Here is a 26,674-nt window from a genome sequence, read left to right as displayed (position 1 = left end):
TTTCCAGATGAATTTCATGATTGCTTTTTCTGTTTCTGAGGACTATCATTGTTACTTTGATTGGGTCTGCGTTTGAATCTGAATAGTACTTTTGGTAGTATAGTTATTTTGACAATATTAATTCTGACTACCCAAGAACAAGGTAGATATTTCCATCTTCTAAATTATTCTTTAATATTTTTTCTTTAGCGTGTTGTAGTTTTAATTGTATAGGTCTTTCACCTCTTTCATTAAATTTATTCCCAAGTATTTTATTTATTTATTTATTTTTAGACTATTGTAAATGGTGTGGTTTTCCTAGTTTCACTTTCATCAGATTTGTCACTGATGTACAGAAATGCCTTTGATTTATGGGTGTTGATTTATATCCAGCTACTTTGCTGAATTCATTTTTTAGTTCTAGAAGATTTCAGGTGAATGTTTTGGTTCTTCTAGATATAGAATCATATCGTCTGCAAATAGTGATAATTTGAATTCTTTTCCTATATGTATCTCTTTAATTTCTGTGGTCTGTCTGATTGCTCTGGCTAGATTTTTTTTAAAGAAGAATTTTTAAATTTTAAATTGAGATGAACACAATATCTTCATTTTTATTTATTTCTATGTAGTGCTGGGGATAGAACCCAGGGCCTCACTCGTGCAAGGCAAGTGTTCTGCCACTGAGCTACAGCCCCAGCCCCTGGCTAGAGTTTTAAGAACTATGTTAGATAGAAGTGGTGACAGAGGGCATCCCTGTCTTGTTCCAGTTTTTAGAGGGAATGCTTTCAATTTTTGTCCATTTAGAATGATGTTGGCCTGGGGCTTAGCATAGATAGCTTTTACAATGTTGAAGCATGTTCCTGATATTTCTAGTTTTTCTAGCGTTTTGAACATGAAGGGGTGCTGTATTTTATCAGATGCTTTCTCTGGATCTGCTGAGGTGATCATATGATTTTTATCTTTGAGTCTATCGATGTGATGAATTACATTTATTGATTTCCATATGTTGAACCAACCTTGCATTTCTGGGATGAACCCTACTTGATTGTGGTGCACTATCTTTTTGATATGTTTTTGTATTTGATTTTTCAGAATTTTATTGAGATTTTTTGCATCTATATTCATTAGAGATATTGGTCTGAAGTTTTCTTTCTTTGATGTGTCTTTGTCTGGTTTTGGAATCAGGGTGATATTGGTCTTATAGAATGTGTTTGGAAGTGTTCTCTCTTTTTCTATTTCATGAAATATTTTGAGAAGTACTGGTGTTAGCTCTTCTTAGAGGTCTTGCAGAGCTCAGCTGTGTATCCATCAGGTCCTGGTCTTTTCTTGATTGGTAGACTTCTGATGGTATCCTGTATTTCCTTGCTTGAAATTGATCTGTTTAAATTGTGTATATCATCCTGATTTAGTTTAGGCATATCATATGCCTCTAGAAATTTGTTGATGCCTTCAATATTTTCTATTTTATTGGAGTACAGATTTTCAAAATAATTTTCAATTATCTTCTGTATTTCTGTAGTGTCTGTCATGATATTTCCTTTTTCATCATGGATGTTATTAATTTGAGTTTTCTCTCTTTTTCTCTTCATTAGCATGGCTAATGGTTTATCAATTTTATTTATTTTTTCAAAGAATCAACTTTTTGTTTTGTCAATTATTTCAATTGTTTCTTTTGTTTCAATTTCATTGATTTCAGCTCTAATTTTAATTATTTTCTGTCTCCTACTGCCTTTGGCATTGATTCGTTCTTTTTCTAGGGCTTTGAGATGTAATGTCATTTATTTGTGAAGTTTTTCTTATTTGACGGAATGAATTCCATGCAATGAACTGTCCTCTAGTACAGCCTTCATAGTGTCCAAGTGACTTCAATATGTTGTATCGGTGTTCTCATTTATCTCCAAGAATTTTTTAATCTCCCCCTTGATATCTTTTAAAAAAAATATTTATTTTTTAAATTGTAGGTAGACACAATATCTTTATTTTATTTTATGTGGTGCTGAGGATTGAACCCAGTGCCTCATGCATGCTAGGTGAGCACTCTACCTCTGAGCCACAACTCCAGCCTGTCTTCCTTGATATCTTTTGCAACCAAACGTTCGTTCAATAGCATATTATTTAGTCTCCAGGTGTTGGAGTAGTTTTATTTTTTATTTTATCATTGATTTCTAATGTCATTCCATTGTGGTCTGATAGAACACAGGGTAGCATCTCTACTTTTTTTGTATTTACTAAGTGATGCTTTGTGGCATAATATATGGTCTATTTTAGAGAAGGATTCATGTTCTGCTGAGAAGAAAGTGCATTCACTCATTGATGGATCAAATATTCTATATATGTCAGTTAAGTCTAAGTTATTGATTGTATTATTGAATTCTATAGTTTCTTTGGTTAGCTTTTGTTTGGAAGATCTATCCACTGGTGAAAGAAGTGTGTTAAAGTCACTCAGAATTATTGTGTTGTGATCTATTTGACTCTTGAACTTGAGAAGTGTTTGATTGATGAATGCAAATGCTCCATTTTGGGGGGCATATATATTTATAACTGTTATGTCTTATTGAAGTATGGTTCCCTTAAGCAGTATGAGATGTCCATCTTTATCCCTTTTGATTAACTTTGACTTGAAGCCTACTTTATTTGATATGAGGATGGAAACCCCTATTTGTTTATGTAGCCCATGTGAATGGCATATTTTTTTCTTTTTAATTTTATATATTTAGGCCATTAACATTCAGGGTTATTATTGAGATATGATTTGTAATTCCAGTCATTTTTGTTTATTTTATTTTTGTTATTTAGTTTGACTTGGTTTCTCCTTTGTTTGACTTTTCTTTTATTGTAGTTCTTTGATTTGCAGATTTTCATTGTTGTTTTTCATTTCCTCCTCGTGGAATAGTTTGCCAAGAATGTTCTGTAGTGCACATTATTTCATTGTCAAATTTGAAGCTTAATTTTGCTGGATATATGATTCTTGGTTGGCATCTATTATCTTTCAGAGCTTGGTATATGTTGTTCCAGGATCTCCTTACTTTGAGAGTTTTGGTTGAAAAACCTTCTGACATCCAAATTGGTCGTCCCTAATATGTAATTTGATTTTCCTCTCTTGTTGCCTTTAAAATTCTATCCTTATTCTGTATGCTAGGCATTTTCATTATAATGTGTCTTGGTGTAGATCTGTTGTAATTTTGTACATTTGGTGTCCTATAGGCCTCTCGCATTTGATTTTCCAATTCATTCTTCATGCTTGGGAAATTTTCTGATATTATTTCATTGAAGAGATTGTGCATTCCTTTGGTTTGAATCTCTAAACCTTCCTTTATCCCAATAAATCTTAAATTTGGTCTTTTGATGGTACCTCATAGTTCTTGGATATTCTGTTCATGTTTCGTACCATCTTTACTGTGAGATCAACTTTATCTTCAAGATTGTATATTTTGCCTTCATTGTCTGAGGTCCTGTCTTCCAAGTGATCTAGTCTGTTGGTGATGCTTTCTATTGAGGTTTTTATTTGGCTTATTATTTCTTTCATTTCAAGGACTACTGGGTTTTTTGTTTTTTGTTTCAGAATCTCTCTCTTTCTTGAAGTAATCTCTTTCTACCTGTATTTGTTCTCTTATCTCTTTGTTGAAGTGATGGATTTTTGCCTGTGTCTGCTCACTTAGATAATTCTTCAATTCCCAGATCATTTTAGCTATGTATATTTTGAACTCTTTCTCTGACATTTCATCTACTTTGCTATCTATAGATTCTATTGTTGTAGTGTCTTGGTTTATTTGGGGCACCTTCCTCCCTTGTTTTTTCATGATGTCTATGTGTCTTCCTCTCTTGCAGTATAGATCCGAGATATTATAGCTTCTGCCCCATTGTCTTATAGTGTCCCTGCAAGTTACCAATATCTCACCTTTAAGGGGGAAATCAATATTACAGCACTCAATGTACCCAATAAGCAGCCATAGATCAGCTTCTATTTTTACATTTATAGTTTTGTCACTATAGTAAAAAATGATGAGTTTGGTTATCTTTTACTATACAGTCAATAGATTTGTGTAATGGTTTATAGTTTCTTGCCGCAGCCCGGCTGGCTGGGCAAAATAACCAGGGGGTGACGAGCAACTTGTGTAGATTGATACAGCAGGAGTGGGAGCCATTTATTGTAGGACAGGAGAGGTATATATACATTCCACACAGCTTATCTTAATTAGCATAAACTAGATACAGCAGTCAACCAATAAGGAATCTCCACACTTAATGGCTCGCTGGCATTACTTCACAAACCACTCCCTCTGGCAAAATGCCAGGTGCCATCCTGACTTGTTTACAGACTCTAATAGTTTCTAATGGTAGAAGGGGGGCTGGAGGGTTGGCTGAGATGTTTATGAGCTAGGATGTAAGAATATAGAAGTATTAGATTATATGACTAGTGAACAGGTAATCATAAGAAGTTGGCTGTTTGTAGGAGAAACAAAAGTGATGCAACACCATGCAAGACTCTCTGTTACCTCAGCAACAGTATATCTGTTAGCACCCCTAGTAGAGATATCTCTGGTGCAGCTAGGTCCACAGAGTCCTTGGTGACTTTTTACCAGGTCCTTATTGTTGTCCCTTGATAGAAGCAGCACATATCCCAGTTTCGTGGCAGCCACAGTCTCAAGCCTATATGTACCCTGATGTTGGGTTGTAGAGCCATACTTTGGTGAATAAGGAATCCTGGTGCAGGACGGGCCTCTCTCTGGGTCATCAAGCTGATGACTTTATTTTTTTTCCTTTTTTTGTAATAAGGATTGAACCCAGGTGTTCTATACTCTGTATCAGCCCTTTTAATTTTGTAACAGGGTCTCAATAAGTTGCTGAGACTGGCCTCAAACTTGTAATTTTCCTGCCACAGCATCCCATATTGCTAGGATTACCAACATATGTCAGCACACCTGGCTCAGCCTATGATTTAAATTAGGAGACGATAGCTTAATTTGTACACTAAAAGATTTTTTTCCTCATTTAAATTGTTGTAATATTTACTGCTTTTACTGCTTGTTTACTTTTAACATTAAGAGACTTATTTTCTCAGTGATCACATTATGTGAATGTGTTATTTCTTTTTTTTAATATTTATTTTTTAGTTGTAGTTGGACACAATACCTTTATTTTTATGTGGCGCTGAGGATTGAACCCAGGGCCTCACGTGTGCCAGGCAAGTGCTCTACCTCTGAGCCCCAGCCCGTGAATATCTTATTTCTAAAAATAATATTTTCAATCCCAAAGACCAATGTTTTATATGTGTTGGATCCATATATACTCTCATACTATCAATAACTATATGTGAACTAAGCATACTTTACTGATGCATATGGTTTTCAGATATCCTTTGAGAAATATAAAGGAGATATTAAAAATTATATTCTATCACAGGAGATATTGAAAATGTTGTACGACAGAATGCCACTGAACAACAAAAATGAACTAAAAGGAACACTTGGAAATTAAACACATAAAGAACAAAAAGTGGCAGGCACCATGGCACATGTTTGTAATCACAGCTACTCAGGAGGCTGAGGTAGGAAGATGAAAAGTTCAAGGCCAGTCTGGGCAACTTGGTGAGATCCTGCCTCAAATAAAATAAAGGGTTGTGAGTGTACCTCAGTGGTACAGCATTTTCCTTGCTACATGCAAGACCCTGGGTTCAAGTCCCAATATTGGGGGGAAAAAGGAAGAAGAGTGCAATAGAGAAGAAATAAGAATTACCAAATGAACAAAACCAGAAAATTTTCCAGAACTGAAACTCATAAATTTTTGCATTGAGAGTGGTGATCAAATACTCAGTCTAATGAATATAGCAAAAACCACACAAGGAAATTTTTTTTTTTTTTTTTGGTAACTCAGAAACTGATGTGACTCCATTTAAAAAAAATAAATAAATAACAGCAGCTTCTACCTCAAGGCCTGTCCTAAGGAAGGCATGACCCTTGTCCTTGGAAAAACCCAGAGCACTCCTAAGCACATACCCACCCTGCTGAGTTGTTTCTCTGTAAATAACAGGAGAGGTCTGTGGTGCCAGGTGTCCCTGACTCAGGCTAGGTGAGGACCCATAGCAACCCCCCTAGCAACCTCCAATCAGCATGAGACAGGGAAAATACCTGGAATGCCAGATGACCCCCAAGTAGTTTAGAGTGGTTGATAACATGTTGGGAAACCATGTAATTTTAGCATGTACACCCCTCGTGGCCTAAACCAATCAGTTCAAACGAATCCCCCTCTTGCACTAACCAATCATCCCTACCCAACTTGTTCCCACCATTGAATGTGCTAATCAATGTTAAGAGTTGTTGTTTAATTTTCCCAAGGTATGGAATGATTTGCTGTGTGATGTTCTGACGCATAGAGTATCCCCCCAAAACCTATAAAATCTCACTGAACAAAGGACCGGGACTCATTCCCTGGGACCACTGCATTGGGAACAGTTGTGAGTCCAGGCTCGAGCTTGCAATAAAGACTCTTGTGTGATTGCATTGGATTCGGCTCCTGGAGGTCTATTGGGGTCCCACGAATCTGTCATAACAGTAACACCTTTATTAAATGCATCTTAAATTTTTATTATAGTTTTATAGTTACACATAGTAGCTGAGTTTATCTCCACAATATTATACATGCATGGAATCTGACCCATTCCATTTCAGTCCTTGTCTGCCCCCGTAACCCTTCACTCCATTGATCCTCCCCCTTGCTCAACCATTATCTAACCTTGACTGGTGCTTTCCACACACATATAAAGGTGTAATTCCCTGTGGTGCAGAATTTCTGTTTGCGACTAAAAGGCTCAGGGGTTACTCCAGTTGAACTGGGCTAACTGGGCTGCGGAAAATAATCACACAAGAGACACAAATACCTTTTTCTTTGGGGTCGCTGTGACAGCTCCTCTGACCTTAAGGGTCCGCAGGAAGAGAGAGAGCAAGAGCACTGCTGACCCCTTTTATTGAGGAGAAGCCATTCAAATGAGGCAAGGGGTCAGGTTTCAGGGAGCTGAGTCTATCTTCCTGTTGTCCACTGTCAGCAGGTTGACTGACACCTGGGTAGGCCACACCCAGGGGCACAATAAGAGAAGGGGGAACACACACAAGGCACTTCCATGGAAGATTCTATCCTAAACAAGGCAATACAAAGGAACAGGTATGTATAGCTCCACCCATGGGGCTGTAGGAAGAGGTGCCTAGGCAGGAAGACACAAGTCACTGGAATGCTAGAAGAGCAGGGCAGTCTAGCAGCATGGGTGCCTGACGCCACATCACCCAGCAGGGGAGTTAACTTAGTCACCTGTGAGATTGGTCTCCCACACTGTGGTATATTTATATATGTACATATCATGATTTTGTTAAATTCATTCCACATTTCCTCTTCTTTCTAATCTCTTTTCCTTCCCTATCTCCTTTTTCTACTCCACTGATATTCCTTATATCTTTATGATATGATGCCCCCAATTTCTTTTCCTTATTTTGTTTTATCTTCCACATATGAGAGAAAACAATTGTTTTACTCAGATTTTTCATTACTATGACCAAAGACCTGACAAGAATAATGTAGAGGAGGAAAGATTAATTTGAGGCTCACAGTTTCAGAGGTCTCAGTCCATAGACAGTTGGCTCCTATGGTCATGGGCTCAAGATGAGGCAGAATATCTTGGTAGAAGAGTGTGGTAGAGGAAAACAGTTCAGGACATGGCCACCAGAAAGTAGAGAAAAACTGCAGACTAGGGACAAAATAAAAACCCCAAAGGCATTCCCCAATGACCCACCTCCTCCAGCCATACCCTATATACCTATAGTTACAACCCAGTTAATCCGTTCAAATGGATTAATGCACCGATTAGGTTAAGGTTCTCATTACCCAATCATTTCATTTCTGAACTTTCTTGTATTGTCTCACATGTGAACTTTTGGGGGACTTTGTATCTAGGTCATCACAACATTCAACCTTTGATTTCTGACTTATTTCACTTAGCATGATATTTTGTATTTCCATTCATTTACTTGAAAATGCCATAGTTTTATTTTTTTATAACAGAGTAAAACTCCATTGTATATATTTTTCATCTATTGGGAGACATTTTCTTAATCCATAAATCTATTGAGAGACATCTGGGCTGATTCCATAATTTGGCTATTGTGAATTGTGCTTCCATAAACATGTAAGTGGATATTTCACTACAGTATGCTTATTTTAGCTATTTGGGGTAAATTCTGATGTGTGGGATAGCTGGGTCCTGAGGTAGTTCCATTCCTAGTTTTCTGAGGAATCTCCATACTGCTTTCCAGAGTGGTTGTAATAATTTGCAGTCCCACCAACAATATGTTAGTGTACATTTTCCTCCACATCCTCACCAGCATTTTCTATTATTTGTATTCTCGATAATTGCCATTTTGACTGAAGTGAGATAAAATATTAGTATAGTTTTGATTTGCATTTCTCTAATTGTTAGAAATATTGAACACTTTTTCATATATTTGTTGCTCATTTGTTTCTTCTTTTGAAAACTGTTTAGTTCTTTTGCTCATTTATTATTTGTGTTTGTGTGTATGTGTGTTAAGTTTTTTGAGTGTTTTTTAATACATAATGGATATTAATACCCTGTCAGAGGAGCAGCTGGAAAAGGTTTTCTCCCATTCTTTAGGCTCTTTGTTCACATCTGATTTCCTTTGCTGTGCAGAAGCTTTCTAATGTGATGGTATCTCATTTTTTGATTCTTGTTTTTATTTCTTGAGATTTAGGGTTCTTATTAAGGTGCCTACACCAATTTGATAGAGTGCTGACCCTATATTTTCTTCTAGCAGTTGCGAAGTTTCTGGTCTAATTTCATAAGTCTTTCATCCATTTTGATTTTACTTTCACAGAAAGAAATATTAACTACTGGGCATTGGGCTATAGCCCAGTGGCAAAGCGCTTGCTTAGAATGTGTGAGGAACTGGGTTTGATCCTTAGCACCACATAAAAATAAACAAATAAAATAAAGGCATGCTGTCCTCTACAACTACAAAAAAAAAAAAAAAAGAAAGAAAAGAAATATTAACTACTGAAATTTCAGAACATCAAGAATAAGAGGAAACTTTAGATAAAAGACATTTAGATACAGATAATGTAGAGGAGGAAAGGTTATCAGACTTGTCAATAATCTCTTAGAAGCTAGATTATAACCAATGACTTCAAAATGAAGAAAACATATTTGCAACCTTGAATTTTATACCCAAACTATAAACGTCTATTTTAAAAAATATCTTTAGTTGTAAATGGACACCACACCTTTATTTCATTTATTTATTTTTATTGGGTGCTAAGGATCAAACCCAGTGCCTCACACATGCTAGGCAAGCCCTTTACCATTGAGCTACAAACCAAGCCCACAGGGTGTATCTTTTTTCGAACATACAAGGTCTACAAAAATTTACCCATGCACTCTTTTCTCAGGAAGCTAATTAAGAATATGTTTCACCAAATCCAAGAAAGAAGATGACAGGAGATTCAAAAAGTAAAGGAATTAACATAGAAGAGAAAATGAAGGAATCTCTAAAAAAATTGTGAAGACATCCCAGAATGGTAGTTGTGCAGCAGGCCTATAAGATAAACAGTGGTAGGCTGCTTGTGATAGGCTGAGGCAGGAGAATCAAGGCCAGTCTGGGAAACTTAACAAAACCCTGTCTCAAAATTAAAAAGTAAAAAGGGCTGGGGATGTAGCTCAATGGTAAAGTGCCTTGGGTTGAATCCTGAGAACTCAGGGGTGGAGGGTGGAGTGGGGAGGGGGGGCCAGTCATGAAATAGCTGAGATGTTGAAACAAAGAGGAAAAATAGTGTGAGAAAATTAAATCCTCATTTTCATAGAGATAAAGCAATAAATAAAAAATATTTACAACATTTAAATGAAGAAATCAGTGTTTAATTGTGCTACTTGGAAATATGAGGACAAGGAGCCAAAAAACAGCTGTGATTTGAAAGGGATTACTTCTTTTTTTTTTTTTTTAAAGAGAGTGAGAGAGAGAGAATTTTTTTAATATTTATTTTTTAGTTCTCGGCGGACACAACATCTTTGTTGGTATGGGGTGCTGAGGATCGAACCCGGGCCGCAGGCATGCAAGGCGAGCGCGCTACCGCTTGAGCCACATCCCCAGCCCGAAAGGGATTACTTCTTAAGAACAGGATTCAAGCCAAGTGCAATAGTATATGTCTGTAATCCCAGTGGTTTGGGAGGCTGAAGCAGGAGGATTAAAAATTCAAAACTAACCTCAGCAAAGTAGCGAGACCCTGACTTTAAATAATATATATATAATATATATATATATTATATATAATATGGCTGGGGATGTAGCTCAGTGGTTAAGTACCCCTGGGTTCAATCTCCAGTACCAAAAAAAAAAAAAAAAAAAAAAAAAAAAAAGCAGTATTCAAAGATGTGGAGGAATAGAGCAGAGAAGCTATTTAACTTTTTAAGACTATTACATCTGTAACTTTAAAGACTAATCCTAAAAACTAGATTTGGTGACACAGACCTATATTCCCAGTTATTCCTGAGGCAGGAGGACTGCAAATTCATAGCTAGCCTGGGCAACTTAGCAAGATCCTGTCTCAATATTTAAAAAGAAGGCTGGGAATGTAGCTCAGTGGTAGAGTACCCCTGGGGTTCAATACTAAGTACTACAAATAATAATTACTATAAATTTGGGTAGTAACATTTTAACTTAAAAATGGTTTATCATATCTCAAAGATTAGGTAAAAATACATATAAAGCAAAAATAAGACATTACTCAGTTTATTGTTTTATTGTCTCTGGTATTCTCCTTAGATGCCATTCCCTACCTCCATTTAAAAAATAAACTATGTATAATTATTTCTCTTTTTAAAATTTTAATTAATTTTTTGGTGCTAGGGATTGAACCCAGAGCCTCTGGCATGCCTCTATCACTATGTACATTTTTATGAACTCAAATAATTATATATTTTCTTGCCAATCTTCATCTTGACCTATATAATTGTTGACTACATTGAAAAGAAAAACTGGTTCTGCTTTTTTTTGTTGTATACAAATTTTAAAATTATGAATGTGAACATTTGAAACATAAACTAATAAAAGTCTACCAGTATAAATACAGGTTTTTCCAAGTGGGTTGTTGTTGTTGTTGTGTTTGTTTGATACCGGAGATAGAACTCAGGGGGCTTTACCACTGAGCTACACTCCTAGTCCTTTTTATTTTTGAGGCAGAGTCTTACTAAACTGCTGAGACTGGCCTTGAACTTGCAATCCTGTCTCCTGAGCCACTGGGATTACATGCATGCATCACTGTGCCCAGTCCAAGCAGGGCTTTTAAAAAGTGCTGAAGGGCCATTATTTGAGAACTATGTTCCATGATTTTTGGATCTATGTGTAGTTTAATGGCCTATGTATGATTCTTCATTTATTTAATTTGTTCATATAACAAACCTTTACAGATCTTCTTAAATTTGAGAAACCATACTAAATTCTGAATTTCCTGAAATCTGTAATATTCTCAATTGTACTTCAAGGTTCTGTAATGTGCTTAATCCAGCAATATTGGGGGGAAGGGAAGGCAGTACTCAGGATCAAACCCAGAGCCTTCACATATTTAACACCGGCAATTCTTTCTTAGAGAAAAATTCAAATCTAACTACAGAATTTATTGCTTATTGATCAATATGGAAACCAAATGTACACAAGGTTCCTAAATTCAACATTCTGAAGAAACTTTATATTATCTTTCCTGATTTTTTTGCTTTCCAAAAAAATCCATCTTCTGCATGCTTCAGAAACTAACTATACTTACCGAGCAAGTATTAAAAGTATAGAAATAGCCAGATGCAGTGGTACATGACTGTACTCCCAGTGTCTCAGGAGGCCAAGGCAGGAGACTCCAAGTTCGAAGCCAGCCTAAACAATTTAGTGTGGCCCTAAGTAACTCAGGGAGACCTTGTCTCTAATACAATATAAAAAGGGGCTGGGGGCTGGGATTATGGCTCAGTGGTAGGCACTTGCTTAGGACCTGTGAGGCACTGGCTTTGATCCTCAGCACCACATAAAAATAAATAAATAAAATAAAGCTGTTGTGTCTGCCTACAACTAAATAAAAAATAAAAAATAAAAATAAATAAATAAAAGGGGGTTGGGAATGCGGCTCAGTGGTTAAGTGCCCCTGGATTCAATCCCTGCTACCAAAAAACCAAAGACCAAAAAAAGAAAGAAAGAGAGAAAAAAAGAAACAATTAGAAAACAAGGTCAAGGGACTGAAGATATAGCTTAGTTGTGGAGCACTTGCTTAGAAGGCCCTGGGTTTGATTCCCAACACTTACTTAAAAAAAAAAAAAAAAAAAAAAAAAAAAAAACCCAAACAGCAATTCCCATGAAGATAAGAACTCTGCGGACTACAGTGGCATCTGCAATGATAAAAACAGTACCCACCAATATACTTGGTACTAAAATGTGCTCAAGAATGAATAAAACAATACTTTGTAATGTTGGCTATATTCTCTAACCAATAGAATACGAATATATCATATTCTATTATGTGTCAGGGGTTTTTGTTTGTTTGGTGTTTTTATTTTTGGTGTTTCTGAGGATTGAACTCAGAACCAGGGGCATGCTAAGGAAGCTACATCCTCACCCCTTTTTATTTTAAGACCGTGTTTCACTAAGGTGGAGGGAGACAAGCCTTAAATTTGTGATCCCCCTGCCTCAGCCTCCAGAACAGCTGGGATTACAAGCAGGAGTCTGACTCAATACGTCAGATAAGATCTGTGTTGTAATTTTTATGTCCCCAGAGCTGGAGGAAAGGGGGATTTCAAGAGGGAGGGGTCACAATAAACCCGCATCCACCTTCTTACCAACAAAACTTTGAAAATTGCATGTTCTGAAGAGTAGTCAATTCTTATTAGAAAAAGACATTTTTCATTAGCAGGCGCTTCCCACTCCATGCAAAATGACGCCAAAACCAAAACCACAGACTTGGCTAATTCGAACGCAAGTAAATTTATTATTACTGGCCCAAATTACCCACTTTCTTTTGCTGCGCAGGCCAATATCCACAACCACATTGACGCCTCCTATAGGGCGAACGCCGCACCAGTAGCCGGTGGGAAGCGCAGCGATTCTCAGCCAGAACAGGGAGAATGAAATTTGTGCACTGCAGTAATCTAAACACCTCGAGTAGATCTCCGCCTTTAAAAGCTGCATTCGGTAAGAAATGCTGTGAATTTTTCATATTACAAGCTGGGGAAACAAGTCTCCCGAGCTCTTCTTCAAATGCTACGACCACCTCCAATACCCACCCCACCCCCGCTCAGACCCACATCCGATCCGGCTCTGAGAGGTCACAGCCAAGAGTTCAGACGCCTCCAGCGCGGGCCTTTAAAGCAGCGGCGCGCGGTGGGGCTGCCCCGGAGTTCAACTTCCGGCCACAGAGTGAGAGGATGTTTTCCTACTGGAGCTGAGGCCGCGGAGACGCGCCCTAGCCACGCCCCCGGCCACGCCCGCCACGCCCGGCTTTCGGGACTCAAGCCGGCACCCGCACGCGGGAGGGACGGGGCTACGTGGGCGGCTGCTGCGGGTTCTCCTTCGCCCGGCATAGCTCAGTCGCGCGGGGGCACGCCCCTATCGGGCGGAGGGCGCGGCAGCGGCGGCGCGCGCGCTCCCGGTGCCCTCCCGGGTGACGTGCCTGGCCAGGGCCGCGCTAGGGCGCTGTAACTGCCAGTGCCGCTGTCATGGCGTCGGAGGCGCTGGCTGAGGAGTGCTGGCCGCGGTCTCTATAGAGCCAGGGGCGGGCGGCCGGCCGGGTATGGAGAGCGGCCCCGAGAGCCTGCTGCCGCTAGAACACGGGGTGGCGGCCGGGCCAGGGCCGGGAACAAGTACTCCCCCAGAAGGACTACAGGAGACCAGGCTTGCCGCTGGAGATGGTCCTGGAGTACGGGCGGCGGAGAACGGCAGCGGGAATGGGCAGGGGGCGGCGACTGCCAGAAGCCCCCCAGACTCGGCTTCTCCCGCGGGCTCTCCTCAGACTCCTGGACTCTGCAGCTCCTTCCCGGGCTTGGACTTGAAAGAGAGCGTTTTGGAGCGTCCTGCTCCCGCGAAGGCGCCTCTGAGAGGGCAGCACAAGGTGACCGCCTCCCCCGAGACAGCCGAGGCCGTTGCGGGCCTTGGTTTGGGTCCGGCCGGAGACTCGGGGCCCCGCCTGGATCCTGCCGACACCTGCCGAGCAGAACTGGCGGCCGCCGGCTCCGAGGAGCCCCGCAGCGCTGGCGGCCTCAGCAGCAGTTGCAGCGACCCGAGCCCTCCTGGGGAATCGCCAAGCCTGTATTCCCTAGAGTCGTTCTCTAACCTGCATTCTTTCCCCAGTAGCTCCGAATTCAATAGCGAGGAGGGATCAGAGAACAAGGTTCCCGAGGAGGAGGAGGGCGCGGCAGTATTGCCTCGGGCTGCCCCTCTGTGCAGAGAGGAGGAGGAGGACACCGCTCAGGTGTTGGCAGCCTCCAAGGAACGCTTCCCGGGACAATCTGTGTATCACATCAAGTGGATCCAGTGGAAGGAAGAGAACACACCCATCATCACCCAGAATGAGAATGGACCCTGCCCATTGCTGGCCATCCTTAATGTTTTGCTTCTGGCCTGGAAGGTACATTCTGCAGCTTTCTACTTCCTACCGTTTCTGGGGAGGGGCAAAATGGGGTGAGGAAGCTATTGCTTGTCAGCTGATAGCTTCCTCCTTTCTTCATTCATCAGTCCTCTTTTCTTCTTGGATGAAATTCATTCCAGGAATCCTTTGTTGAAAGAATATTCATGTTCATATATATATGTTTATCATGTATGTGAATAGCATATACATGTCATATGTGTTGATCATACATATACATCGTGTGTGTGTTGTATACACACACATCTATCTCAGGAAGAATTGCACTTAACTTCAAATCTGTTTAGTAGTGTTTAAATAAGAGTTCAACATTCAGTTTAATGTTGTGGTTGATATACTGTACTTACAAACAAGTAGGGCTTAAACCGCCCTAAACATAAAGTTATTTTTAACCGATGTTTTTCCGTAGTATTGCTTTGTATTGGCTTTATAACCTAGGCAAAAAAAAAAAAAAAAGTGAAGAGTTGGAGAAGGTGATCTTCAGAATTTACCATCAATCCATGATATCATGGAATAAGTTATGATGGTTATGTTTAATCTATTTTCCAAATAATTCTTGCCCCATTTGGATACTTAAGGGAATGGTTATAAGGAAGATATGACCCTTTAGAGAAATTCTTCCTAAGTAAAAGAGGTTGGGACCTCCAACCTTGGCTAAAGGTCTCAACATTGATCTGAGACCTAATTACCATAATTTCTAGTTTTTCAAAGAATGATTTTATTTTATGCATGATTTTTACTTCCCTCCTTTCTTTGGCTCTACTTAAAAGGTTTGGCATTATTGTCTGTAATCATACATCAGAACGTATTGAAGGAGCTAAAACTATTAACAACTAAAATAAAATATATATCTAAGATAATGGAGCAAAAAAAGAGAAGGGTAAGTATGTTGAAGACTCAGAATGAGTAACCTGTAACCTGTGTCTTGTGTAAGTTAGCAGTTTCAAGGTGCTGAGGAATTGCATCTCACACCACTTATTTTATTTTCAAAATGTTAATTATATCTATAGATAAAATATTCCTAGGAAAATAATAGCTTGGATTATTCTGATCAGTTAGGAAGAAAATCAAGTAAAGCAGGTAATATTTATATATGCTGTATCTTCCTATTGCTAGCAAGGCTGATACAAAGGATGTAAGATTAGAATCCTTTCCATTATCTGGTTTTTAATGGCACTTGGATATTTTGAGTGAAGACAGGTGCCTGCTTTTTTTTTTAGGGAACTGGGTATTGAGCCCTGGGGCACTCTTTCACAGAGCTCTGTTCCCAGCTTTTTTTATTTTAATTTTGAGACAGGATCTCACTGAGTTGCTGAAGCTGATCTCAAACTTTTGATCCACCTGCTTCAGCCTCCCAAGTCATTGGGATCCTGGTGTCTAGGCAGTGCCTGCTCTAGAAGAGCTATCAAGATATTTGGGATTGCTGTGTTTATTTACATAATATTATTAAATAATACTAAATATTAAGTTATATGGAACAAATGGGAATGTACTAGATATTCAAAAAGGAGAAATTTTCCTTTGGTTTGGCACAGTCCCAGAAAGCTTCATGGGATTAATAGGTCTTGAACCAAGCTTTTAAGGAAAAAAGGATTTAGGATAACAGGGAAATGTATTTCCTAAAGGGGAGAATAATATAAACAAAAGAAATGCAAATAGAATGGATAGTGTGTCTGTGTTTGTGTGTGTTTATTAGAAATGGTGATGTTCATATTGCTAAGTTTATACTGAAGAATAATAAAAATGAAAAGGTATAGAAGACCTACTTGATGGAGGCTTTTGACCAGGGAATTAAAACTTGGTTCTGTGAGTCATTCTCTTTTGTAAGAAGGAATAATTATTAGTTTCCTTTAAGATTTTCTCTCTTCTTAGTTTCCATATAGTACTGCAGAACTTCAGAGGAAGAAGCAAATACTGTGTGGCCTGGAGTACTTGGGGATAGATGAGCTTTGAAATGACTCTGAAAGACTGATTTGAGTATATGATCACATCTTTGGGTTTCCACTATGTGTAAGGTACTATAGAAATGCAGAGAAGAGTATAAAACAAATTTTGTCTTTGTTCAAAAGAGGAGGCAGATATATAAACAGTAATTGCAGAGCAATGTGAGAAACTCTAATGTATTATGAAAATACAGAGAAAAGGTAATTGGGGATTCATGGGAAACCTTCATAGAAGAGAACCTTATGAACCATGTCTGTAGGATAAGTAAGAGAAAGCCTTCTAGGCAAAGCATACATTCAAAGACTCTAAAGCTTTTAGAAAAAGGTTTGTTCTCTTTGGGACCTCCAACCTTGGCTAAAGTGCAGTGTGCAGTGGAGGAAGGAAAGAGGAACAGCAGGAGGAAAATTGATAGGTCTTGTTAGGCTGTGGATCAGCAGGCATGCAAATGAATTTGAAGAGTATTTTGTAAAAAGGCAGTCTTTTTTCTTCATTTAGTCTATGTGCACAAAAGTCTGTCATCAGTAGTCATTGACTGATAGGGAGATGGATAAGAGAACCAAAGTAAAGCAGTATCTCAAAGTAAACCAGGAATTCTAGAGGTTGAAACTATCTTCATAATAATGATGTTATTTGCCTTTTTGAAGTTTTGGTGGAGTTTTCTAGGCTGCATGATTGGTGATAAGTTGCCAATTGCTCTGACAGTTAATGGAATGTTATCTACATATTCTTTTTTTTTTTTTTTTTAGAGAGAGAGAATTTTTTTAATATTTATTTTTAGTTTTCAGCGGACACAACATTTTTATTTTATTTTTATGTGGTACTGAGGATAGAACCTAGCGCCCCGTGCTTGCCAGGCAAGCGCGCTACCGCTTGAGCCATATCCCCAACCCCCGTCTATATATTCTTGTGTTTTAAATTTTTCTAAGTTTTGCCAGGCAAAACTATATAATCTCAGCAACTCCAGAGGCAGAGGCAGGAGGATCACAAGTTGGAGGCCAGCATTGTCAGTTTAGTGAGATTTGCTTATCCACTGAGCCTCATTCCCACCCCTTTTTATGTTTTATTTAGAGACATGGTCTCACTAAGTTGATGAGGCTGGCTTTGAACTTCCAATCCTCCTATCTCAGACACCTGAGTAGCTGGGATTATAGGCATGTGCCACTGTACCTGGCTTTAGTGAGACCCTGTCTTAAAATAAAAATAAGGGCTGGGGTTGTAACTCAGTAGTAAAGCAACCCCGAGTATAATCACCAATACTGAAAAATTTTTTTTCCCCTCAATTTTAATTTCTAATATGGTAAATAGTAACAGATAAAATTCACAAAGACAAAAACTCTTTGGGATCCTTAATAATTTTTAATGACTCTGAGGACACACACATACACACACTCATATACTCACTTTTTTTTTGTAGTGTTGGGGAAGGAACCCAAGGCCTTATACACGCTAAGCATGTGCCACTGAACTACATCCCCAGCCCCACTTTTTTATGGAATTCAGGGCCTTGTGCATGCTAAAGTAGGAGGCTCAACCACTAAGCTATGTTCTCAGCCCCAAGATTGTAGTGAATGTAATAGAAAAAATTAATAAGGATAGCTTTTTTGTTTTGTTTATTTTGGCTGTGCTGGGGGTCAAATCCAGGGCCTAGCACATGCTGGGCAAGTACTCTACCTCTGAGCTACATCCATAGCTCTAAGCGTAGCTTTTTTTTTTTTTTTTCCTTTGCTTTGCCTTTTCTCTTTAATGAAGGAAGGTACCAGTGATGAATTTATCACTAACTAGATATAAGAAATGAAGGCTGCCATGGGATATGCCTGTAATTCCAGCTACTTAGGAAGCTGAAGCAGGAGGATCCCAAGTTCAAGGTCAGCCTGGCAACTTGGCAAGACTCTGTCTCAATAATAAAATTTTAAAGAAGGCCTGCTGCTGTAACTCAGTGCCAGAACACTTGCTTAGCATGTGCAAGGCCCTGAGTTCCCCAGTACCACCAAAAAAAAAAAAAAAAAAAAAAAAAAAACAAAAAACAATGAAGGAGATGACATTCTTTTTTTTTCATATTTGGATAATACCTATTTGTTGGTCTTTCATAAGATAGGAAAGGTGTAAATGCAATAATTTTAGATGGGGAAGTTGATGGCAAAGTTTGCTATGTCAAGTTAGAAATGTCTAATAGAGGGACATAAAAATATTATGCCTCCAGGAGCATGGACTGGGTCTCAGGAAAGAGGTAAAAATTATAATAGAGACTGAATTTGGGGATTATTGCATAGATCTGAGTATGTATCTATGAGAATAAATGAATTCTCCATGGAAAGTGATAAGCTATAGTTCTCAATGTTTTTCTGCCTCAACATATGTAGCAATTAGAAACATCCTACCTACCTTGCCTCTGTTTCCCCAGTTCCTCCTTTACCCCATTCTCCAACAGGTAAAGAGAAAACAGGATTAAAGATTAAAAAGGTGTGTTAGAAGTAAGAGAATTGAAAAAAAATCACCACATGTACAATTTGAAATGTGGAATGAGAAGAAGAAATAGGACAGTGTCGTGAGAGTAGTCAGGGAGAGAAAATGAAATATGAAAATGGTTTGTTACCATTGTCAAATGCAGCAAAATCAAGGAACAGATGGAGTAGGAAAGATTTTGCCAAAAAAGGACCGGTATGGGGACAAGGTCACAGGGGACAGGAAATACAGGTCTTCAGAATAGATGGTACAGTCTCTAGAGAAAAGGAACACCAATTTCAGTTTCTGAAGGATTGGGACAAGGATGATACAGACTGGTCATATTAATATAGTGAGATAGATGGAGTGTGGAACGTCACATTTTCCATTGTGGCAGAGTAACTATTGAACTCATCAGTAATTAAGGAGAGAAGGAGAGACATTATAAAGCATTGAAGGGATAGATTTTAGGTACTTTGCATTTTAGAGAGGTTTCCTTTCTTTTCTTTCTTTTTTTGTATTATGGATTAAACCCAGGGGCACTTAACCACTGAGCCACATTAGCAGCCCTTTTTATTTTTATTTTGAGACAAGGTCTCACTAAGTTGCTTAGGGCCTCGCTAAATTGCTGAGTCTGGCTTTGGAGTTGCAGTATTCCTGCTTTAACCTCCTGAGTGGCTGGAATTTCAGGCAGGCACCACCACACCCGTTTTAGGTAGGCTTTAAAAGCTTTTGCTATGTCAGTTTTGCTTTTTTGTTGTTTGTTTTTTGTTTTTCTCTAGTAGTTCTCTTCTACCTGGAAATAGGACCAGGAAGAATGTCTGGTTAGTGTTTTCAGAGAATGAACTTTTCAAGGGTTGATTCACGGAAGGTAAATGAAATAAGAGTTTTAAGTGAAACAGTTGAGCCACTCGTTTGAGAGGATGAAATCATAAGATCAGTAGACTGAACACATATAGGAGGATTTGAGTGATTAAGAGGAAGTAAGTGCAGTGGTTCTGGATGAGAGATGACAGTTAATAAATTTGTTTCTGATGATAATGGCTTTATGTTATACATGTTGAAGCTGACTGAATGATGAATACTCGATAGTTGAGTATGTTACTACCTTTCTACCTTTGCACATGATTTAAACTTTAAAAGTTTTTGCCCTAATACTTTTATGTTTGCAAAGATATTTAATAATAGAGGGAGTCCCTATTTTCTCTTTCTTTCAGAAAGAATGTTATAGATTCTGAGGCCAACATACACAAAAACTTCAATGAACTATACTGTATTTTATGATAGAGGTCATATCATAGTATAATAGCTAATTATTATGTAGGTATTAGCATTTTAATAGAAGAATGAATTCTGTATTCTAATTTAAGATGCTGAAATACATAGCCTTTTCTCCCTAACCCTTTTGGGTAGGAAATTCTTTTCCTCATTTTCTCTTTCTTTGTTTAATGTGAGTTCAAATCTATAAATGATCTTCAGTTAAATCAAGGGATAAATGCCAAAGTTCTGAAGCAAGATTTTTTTTATGTTAAGCTGATTTCTTCACACATCAAACCAACAAACTGTAAGATGAGGTTTGATTCATTTGATTCTGTAAATTATTTTAAAAGCTTAAGGTTTAAAAAAAGAAAAAAATATATACTTACACACAAAAAACAACAAGCTCATCATAAATTAAATCAAAATACACATTTAACTGAGAGAAATATTTGCCAGATTGAATGTCTAAAGATTAATTTCTTAGTTTATATAGAACCCTTATAAATTATAAAAAGAGCTGGGTGTGGTGGTGCATGCCTATAATCTCAGTGACTTTAAAAGGTTGAGGTAGGAGGATTACAAGTTTGTGTTCACCCTGAACAACTGATCGACACCCTGTCTCAAAATAAAAAGTAAAAAGGACTGGGATATGGCTCAGTGATTAAATGCCCCTCAGTTCAATCCCTGGTACCAAAGTAAGTATATATATATATATATATATATATATATATATATATATATATATATGAAAGAAAAATATAAACAGCACAATAGCAAAAGGACCAAAAGGCCATTAACAGAAAATCTGAAGTTCAAATGGACATTTTCTCTGTCTCATTGTCACCTACAAAATGAGGCTCCATGGAGGTAAGTTTTTTGCCAGCAATGAGCTTTTGCCATAGTTCTCCCTCCCTCCCTCCCTTCTTTCCTTCCTTCCTTCCTTCCTTGCTTCCTTCCTGTGTGTGCAGCTACCTCTTCTTTCTTCTAATGCTTTGCTTTTTCCCTGACTTGTAGGAACATTGCAATCATACAAATTTTCTCATGTTCTGTTTCCTAAAGTAAGCACAAAACTCTCTTGAGGTTTTCCAAGTGTATTTATTACTTATAAAAGCAAAAACAGATGGTGAACCAAAGGTTCTATCTTAGTCTCTGCCCACTCTCTTTTAAATATAGATCTTGTGAGAAGAGATTAAAAACTTCACACAATGTGGGGTTTTGTTTACACAAATGATTTTAAGGAAAGTTTCTGAATCTTTCATTGCTAGTCTTTCTCAAGAATTAAAAGTAGTGTTGTATCTCTGGATTTGTGAGATAAAGTAGATGAGAGCTGATGATAGTATGATAGTAATAGTGCCAGTGGGTGATGTGTGCATTTTCTCCTCTGCCATTGATATTAGTATTCTTTTTTTTTTTTTTAAAGAGAGAGTGAGAGAGGAGAGAGAGAGAGAGAGAGAGAGAGAGAGAATTTTTAATATTTATTTTTTAGTTCTCGGTGGACACAACATCTTTGTTGGTATGTGGTGCTGAGGATCGAACCCGGGCCGCACGCATGCCAGGCGAGCGCGCTACCGCTTGAGCCACATCCCCAGCCCGATATTAGTATTCTTTCAGTGAAAATTCTTCCTTCTCCCCTTCCAACCTTGTCTGTTGAGGGTATAGATGGTACCAACAATCATAGGACTTTGAGTAATATTAAGTATTCAGTTAATTTTGTGCCCTCTTACTGTGTTATTATATATGCATTATATATATTTTCTCTTTTAATTTTTTCAAGTGTAAAATGAAATATTTATGTAGCTATTGTTTTCTATTTTGCATATACAAAAAATTGAAGCTAAATAAAGTTTAAATAACTTGTCCAAGGTAAGATTATCACCCACTCCAGAACCAGAAATCTCAATGGATATATTTGAATGGGATAAGATACCAGTAAGCCTTGTGGACAATAGGTCTGGGGCAGAGAAAGATAGGATAACCTGTGATAAAGAAGTAGAGATAGACTCTGTGATTTATTAGATCAAGTCCCAAAGATCTAATACTAGACTCATTCTGTTTTTTTGCCCCTTGTGCTTTATGTCTTTGGGAATATCTGACATTTCTTTTTTTCTTCTCCTTTTTTTTTTTTTTTTTTTTTTTTTGCTATACTAGAACTTGAAACTAAAGCCGTTTGCCTGTTAAGCATGTACTCCACCACTGAGCTACATCCCCAGCCCTCTTTATTTTTATTTTGAGGCAGGGTCTCACTAAATTGCTCTAGTTGGCCTTGAATTTGTGTTCCTCTTGCCTCAGACTCCTTAATAGCTGAGATTACAGGTGTGTGCCACCTTGCCTGACTAGTACATGACACTTCTAAGTTCAGATTTTTTTGGGGGGGGGGTTCTATGGTGAGTAAACTAGCCTTTGCCATCATTCAATAATTTCTATCTCTACTGCTACTACCCTTGAAGCTTTCTTTATCTCTTACCTGGACTACCTCAGTTGTCTTCAGACTGGTCTGTTATCTTACCTTGTTCTTGTTCCTATGTATCTTTTAAGCAATTAATGTGAAAGTTTCACTGTCAGGTGTTTTTTTGTTTTGTTTTGTTTTTTGTTTTTTTGTGAAGATTTTTTAGCATGGTAAGCTTGCTGAACTTCTTATATATGTAGTGCTGAGGATTGAACCCAAGGCTTCATACATTGAAAATGCTTTATTTTGCTAAAAAATCTCATTGTGAAAACATTCTTTATTGCTGTAAAACACTTTGAAGTGGGGTTGGGGATGTGGCTCAAGCGGTAGCACACTTGCCTGGCATGCGTGCGGCCCGGGTTCGATCCTCAGCACCACATACAAACAAAGATGTTGTGTCCGCCGAAAACTAAAAAATAAATATTAAAATTCTCTCTCTCTCTCTCTCTCTCTCTCTCTCTCTCTTTAAAAAAAAAACACACTTTGAACTGTCTGTAATTTAACATGTAATTTTTGTTGGTTTTTAAATAGGCATTTGTGTTACTTGGAAGAAGGCATCTATATTATGTTAAAAATTAATGATGAAAATGTTTCAAATTAGCCTGAGGTTGGGATTGTCTCATAAAAATTTTGTGATTTAAATACTGGTGGCAAGTAGAAAGCCCCCAAATAGATTTACTAAAGCGTTGAAATTTTATTTATTTTTTAAATTTTAAAATTTTTATTTATGCTGGGTGCACTGGTGCACACCTGTAATCCCAGTGGCTCAGGAAGGCTGAGACAGGAGGATGGTGAGTTCAAAGCCAGCCTCAGCAAAAGCAAGGTGCTAAGCAACTCAGTGAGCCCTGTCTTTAAATAAAATACAAAATAGGCTCAGTGGTTGAGTGCCCCCAAATTCAATCCCTAGCACTCTCCCAAATTATTTATTCATTTTCGAGTCAAGGTGTTTCTATGTTGCCCAGGTTGACCTCAAGCAATCCTGCCTCAGCATTACAAGTATCTGAGACTACAGGTATATACTATTGTACCTAGCTAACAATCTGAATTTTTAATATTTTTAAGTATAGTAATAAGTGAATAGTACATATAATAAATTAAATTATTATTAAAAATGATGTATAGTAGCTTACAATACATACATTTTATTTGCTGGAGCCAGGATTTAAGGCATGTTGAGAGGATCCATAAGTTTTTGAGTCTTATTTTGAAAAGAGAGAAGCCTACCTTTCTTTTCTTTTTCCCCACACTAATAATATTTCTAATATTTTCAGAAGAACAATGTCTTTACAATTTTAAGTCAAAAAATCATGAATATTGTAGATTCATGCTGAATACATTAATATGTGTGTATATATTGCATATTCAAAATTAGTGAAATTTGAACAAGAAGAAATTATATTATTAGTGATTCATTTTACTGTAAGTACTTTATTCCTAACTGTGGTGGATTGGATCCAGAACTCCCCAAAGATGCTCAAGTCTTATATAAAATGACATTGTATTTGTATACAACCTATCTGTGCATCTTCCTTCATACTTTAAATTACCTCTAGATTACTTATATTACCTAATAAAATGTAAATGCTGTGTAAAGTTGTCACACTATATTATTTTGGGAATAATGACAGTTTTAAGAGTCTGTACATGTTCAGTACAGATGACCTCCCCTTGAATATTTTCTATCTGGTTGATTGAATCTGCAGATATGGAACCTGTGTCTCTGGAGGGCCAACTGTAATGCAAAAATAGTCTATAGTATGGAAATCAAATAATTCATGAATGAATTAAAAATGTTATCTCAAGTTCCAGCTCAACTTCCTGTTTTTTTAAAATATATATTTGTAATTGACATATAGTAGTTGTACATATTTATTGACTGCAGTCTAACATTTTAATACACATATACAAATGGTTGATCAGATCAGGGTATCACCTTGGACATTTATAATTTCTTTGGAGAATATTTAAAACCTTCTCTACTAGCTATTTGATATATTTAATTACTTGGCAGACATAGTTTTCCTATTGTGCTATATAATATTATAAGTTATTCCTCCTACCCAACCATATCTCTGCACCCTAAATTTTTTAATTAAAAATTATATATATATATATATCTTTATGGGATATAATGACATGTTTCAATTCAAGTTTGTCATTCAGACACAATTCCAAAGTAGACACTATTTTTTTCGACAAACAAACTTATCTTCACTTGTCAAATTCCTTTTGTTGTTGTTACTAAGGATTGAAACCCGGGCACTTTATCACTGAGCTACATCTGCAGTCCTTTTTATATTTTGAGACAGGGTCTCACTAAATTATTGAGGCTGGCCCCAATCCTTTGACCTCAGCCTCCTGAATAGCTGGGAGCCATTGTACCCAGATCAAGTTTTCTATTTTTGATGATTAAATGTGTCACCAGCTAGCTGGGCTGGCAACAAAAAAAACACACAAACACAGAAATACCTTTCTCAGGGGTCGGGGATGGCTCGGAAACCTCAGGTGTCAGCTCCCATGCTGGAAGGCAAGGGGAGCAATGGGGACAAGAGGCAAGAGAGAGAGCATGCCTGAAATCCTCTATTTATTGGGAAAAGCCATTCATAGAATATTCCACCCAAATAAAGCAAGGGTGGAGTCTTGCTTGGTGATCTTGTGGTCAGTAGGTTGATTGACATCTTGGAAAGCCACACCCATCTCAGGTGCTGTGTGGGACCACAGGCAGAGCAAGAGGAAAGGCACACATGTGTCCCATGTAACACCAGTCCAATCCCCTCATAAGCTCAAATGAGCATAGCTCATACACACAGCCCATGGATGGCTCGTGACATACATAAATGGATCCCAATTTTTAGTCTCATGAGTTGATTATTCCTTTTCCATCATCCTCCGTTTTTGTGTGTGTGTGTGTGTTTTTTCCCCCCTGATACAAGAGGTTGAACCCAGGGGTGTTACCACCGAGGTATATCACCAGCCCTTTTTATTTATTTATTTATTTATTTTAAAAATATTTTTTAGTTGTAGTTGGACACAATACCTTTATATTATTTATTTATTTTTATGTGGTGCTGAGGATCGAACCCAGGGCCTCACACTTGGTAAGTAAGCACTCTGCTGCTGAGCCACAACCCCAGTCCCCCTTTTTATTTTTTATAAAAAAGTTTACATTCTATTGGTCTCAAACTTCATCAATTTTTTTTTAGTCATAGATGGACACAATATCTTTTTAATTTATTTTTATGTGTTGCTGAGGATTGAACCCAGTGCGTCACACTTGCAAAGCAAGAGCTCTACCACTGAGCTACAAACCCAGCCCAACTTTGTCAATTTTTGATGTAAAATATGTCTCAAGCCAGCATGCTAACACACACTTATACTCCCAGTGACTGTAAGAGGTTGAGGTAGGAGTGCAAGTTTGAGGCCACCCTAAAAAACTGATCGAGACCCTGTCTCAAATAAAATATACTGTTTGTTTGTTTGTTTTGGTACTAGGGATTGAATCCAGGAGACCTTAACCATTGAACCATATTCCTAGCTCTTTTTATTTTTTTTATTTTGAAATAGGGTCTAAGTTTCTTAGGATCTTGCTTAGTTGCTATTTGAATTGCTATTCTTCTGCCTTGGCGTCCCCAATTGCTGGCATTATAGTTGTATACCACCATGCTTGGCTGTCAGTACATTTTTTTTTTTTTTTAATGGACAGGTTATGTAGCTCAGTGGCAAAGTGCTTGTGTTGCATATGTGATACTCTTGGTTTAATCCCCAGTGCAAACAAATAAAATGTTTCAGTGGGTTTTTTTTTTGTTGTTGTTTTGTTGTTGTTTTTGTTTTGTGTGTGGTGCTGGGGAGTGAAGCAAGCACTGTACCACTGAGCTGCACCCCCAACCTTCCTGATATTTTACCTAAAATTTCATTGAATGTTTTTCTGTTTTA

At 37.9% G+C, this 26,674-nt stretch overlaps 1 protein-coding gene across 2 annotated transcripts in view; it reads left to right on the top strand.

The window, feature by feature from the left end:
- The first annotated feature begins 13,300 nt into the window (after positions 1 to 13,300).
- Positions 13,301 to 26,674, top strand: part of MINDY2 (MINDY lysine 48 deubiquitinase 2) — an 85,135-nt gene continuing 71,761 nt past the window's right edge. Inside the window, exon 1 of one of the 2 annotated variants that reach the window (XM_081290374.1) lies at positions 13,301 to 14,631. In XM_081290374.1, the coding sequence (XP_081146500.1) occupies positions 13,798 to 14,631 (834 nt within the window). In that variant the 5' untranslated portion in view covers positions 13,301 to 13,797. The remainder of the gene's footprint in view (positions 14,632 to 26,674) is intronic. The other variant, XM_081290375.1, reaches the window with a different exon arrangement.

This window comes from Spermophilus citellus, assembly GCF_964194105.1.
Source record: "Spermophilus citellus genome assembly, chromosome: 4".
In the NCBI taxonomy this organism is placed as follows: Eukaryota; Metazoa; Chordata; class Mammalia; order Rodentia; family Sciuridae; genus Spermophilus; species Spermophilus citellus.
This window is presented reverse-complemented; position numbering and strand designations above follow the sequence as displayed.